The sequence below is a fragment of the Trichosurus vulpecula genome, chromosome 6, assembly GCF_011100635.1.
Source record: "Trichosurus vulpecula isolate mTriVul1 chromosome 6, mTriVul1.pri, whole genome shotgun sequence".
NCBI classification, from domain to species: Eukaryota; Metazoa; Chordata; class Mammalia; order Diprotodontia; family Phalangeridae; genus Trichosurus; species Trichosurus vulpecula.
Window position 1 is genome coordinate 265,698,430 of NC_050578.1, and position 2,610 is coordinate 265,701,039.

Here is a 2,610-nt window from a genome sequence, read left to right on the forward strand (position 1 = left end):
CTCAGGGGCCACAGTTGAAGACCTAGAGGGGCACATGTGGCCTTGAGGCGGCAGATTTCCCACCCCTGGGATACATCGAGCCTGGAGTTAGGAAGACCTGAGTTCAAATCTGACCTCAGACACTTACTAGCTGTGAACATGGGCAAGTCACTTAAGTTTGCCTCATTTTCCCCATCTGTAAAATGAGCTGGAGAAGAAAATAACAAATTAGTATTTTTGCCAAGAAAACCCCATGGGCAATATGGTTCACAGGGTCATGAAGAGTTGGACATGACTTAACAACATGAAATAATTCCCATTCCAGTCCTCTTACCACTATACCCCCTCTGGTGATTCAGGTTCATTTTCCAAGGGTGTGGTATTATTCATTTACACTGCATCCATAACAACTTTCCCAGGGTTCTCTGAAGGGCATCCTTCAGTTCCTTGTTCCTCATGCTGTAGATCAGAGGGTTTAAGATTGGGGTGATAAAGGTATAAACCACGGACACCACTCGGCCCATTTCAGGAGAATAACTAGAACTAGGAGATAAGTAAATGAAGCTAGTACAGCCATACTGCAGTAGGACCACAGTGATGTGGGAGGAGCAGGTGGAGAAGGCCCTGCGGCGCCCTTCTGCTGACCGGATGCGTAAGATGGCTGCCACAATGTAGACATAGGAAATGGAGATGAGTGTGAGGGGAATCATCAGGACGATGAAGCTGATGATGTACAAAGCAGCCTCGTGGGTGTATGTATCTGTGCAGGCCAGGCGCATGACTGCAGGCATGTCACAGTAGAAGTGGTAAATCTCGTTACTGCTACAGAATGGGAGCCGGAAAATCAGCATTGTCAGGGGCAGGGACAACATGAAGCCTAGCACCAGAGATCCCACCATCAACTGCCTACACAGGTGCCAACTCATGATGAGGGTGTACCTCAGTGGGTAACAGATGGCTACAAACCGGTCATAGGCCATGACAGCTAACAGCACACAGTCGGCTCCACCCAAGAAGACAAAAAAGAACATCTGTGTGCCACAGCCAGGGAGAGAAATTGGGGTTTTCCCCATTGACAGGAGGTTGGCTAAGGCCAATGGTGCAATAGCTGAGGTATAAAAAATCTCCAGAACTGCCAAATTGGCCAGAAAGAAGTACATAGGAGTATGGAGTGAGTGGTTGGCCTGGACCACAAGCCCAATGGTGGCATTTCCACTGAGGCTAATCAGGTACATTGCCAAGAAGGCCACAAAAATCAATATCTGTACCTGAAAATGAGATGAGAATGGGCAAAAGAAGAACCAGACCATCTCTGTTTGGTTTTCCATGAAAATACTTCCTTGGACCTATTAAAAGAAATGAAGACACGAGAATTTCAGAAGGGCCTTATTGAAACCAAAATCATTTTATAGAACTTTCAACCTCCCTACCTTGGTAAGGTAACACAAATTCATTTTTCAGTACTTAGCATGCAAGAGGCAGGTTGCGTAAGGGATAGAGAAATTACCTTAGAGTCAGGAATACCTGGAGTCTAGTTCTGCCTCTGATGCATCCTGGTTGTGTGGCCCTGGGCAAGTCATTTAAACTTTCCATGCTCCCACACAAATGTCTAAGAGTATGAATTACTGATCAGCCACCAATCTGCATTGGTACAATGAGTTTTTCAGCAGAAACTCCCTATGCCAGTGAAATCTGAGGGGGTCTATTCCACTCTAAAATCATGTATGTAGGGGCAGCTAGGTGGCGCAGTGAGTACAACACCAGCCCTGGAGTCAGGAGGACCTGAGTTCAAATCCAGCCTCAGACACTTGACACATGTACTAGCTGTGTGACCTTGGGCAAATCACTTAACCCTGATTGCCCTGCCAAAAAGCAAAAAAAAAATTAATTAAAATAAAATAAAATCATGTATGTATTACAGATACATAGGTTTGTGTCTTAGTCCATTACTAGACCATAAGTTCCCTAAGGGCTGAGATTGACTGCCAATCTTCCACTATTCCACTCCACTTCCATTCCAACTCTTTCCCCTATGCTCACCTTCCTCTCCCTTCTCAGTGTTTTATCGAAACTTTGTATCTCCCTCAGCACCCAGCATAACACTTTTCCTGGTGCTTAATGAATGTTTGTTGAAAGAATAAGAGAATGTATGGATGGCTGGGTGGAATGAATGAATGAATTTGAAACCCCAAGGTTAAGGAAAGTTCAAGTTATAAGATGTCCTGGGACATACTCAATTAAGTATAGAAATCTGTCTTACCCTACAGGAAAGTAGAGTGGAAAAGGATAAGAGAAGAGAGGGTGATAGAAGGGAGGGCAGATTGGGGGAGGAGGAAGTCAGAAGCAAACACTTTTGGGGAAAGATAGGGTGAAAGGAGAGAGAGACTAGGATAAATGGGGGAGAGGGAATAGGATGGACGGAAATACAGGTATCAATAGTAACTGTGAAAAAAATTTTGAAGCAAGTTTCTCTGATAAAGGCCTCATTTCTCAAACACATAGAGAACTGAGTCAAATTTATAAAAATAAGAGCAATTCCCCAATTGATAAATGATCAAAAGATACGAACAGCTTTCACATGAAGTGATCAAAGCTATCTATAGCCATTTGAAAAAATACTCTAACTCACTA

General features: G+C 44.0%; 1 protein-coding gene across 1 annotated transcript; it reads right to left on the reverse strand.

Moving 5' to 3' along the window:
• Nucleotides 1–365: 365 nt before the first annotated feature.
• On the reverse strand, nucleotides 366–1,307 carry LOC118855506 (olfactory receptor 10V1). Its single transcript, XM_036765623.1, has one exon. It carries the CDS (start codon nucleotides 1,305–1,307, stop codon nucleotides 366–368), a length of 942 nt encoding a protein of 313 aa, XP_036621518.1.
• Nucleotides 1,308–2,610: the final 1,303 nt, after the last annotated feature.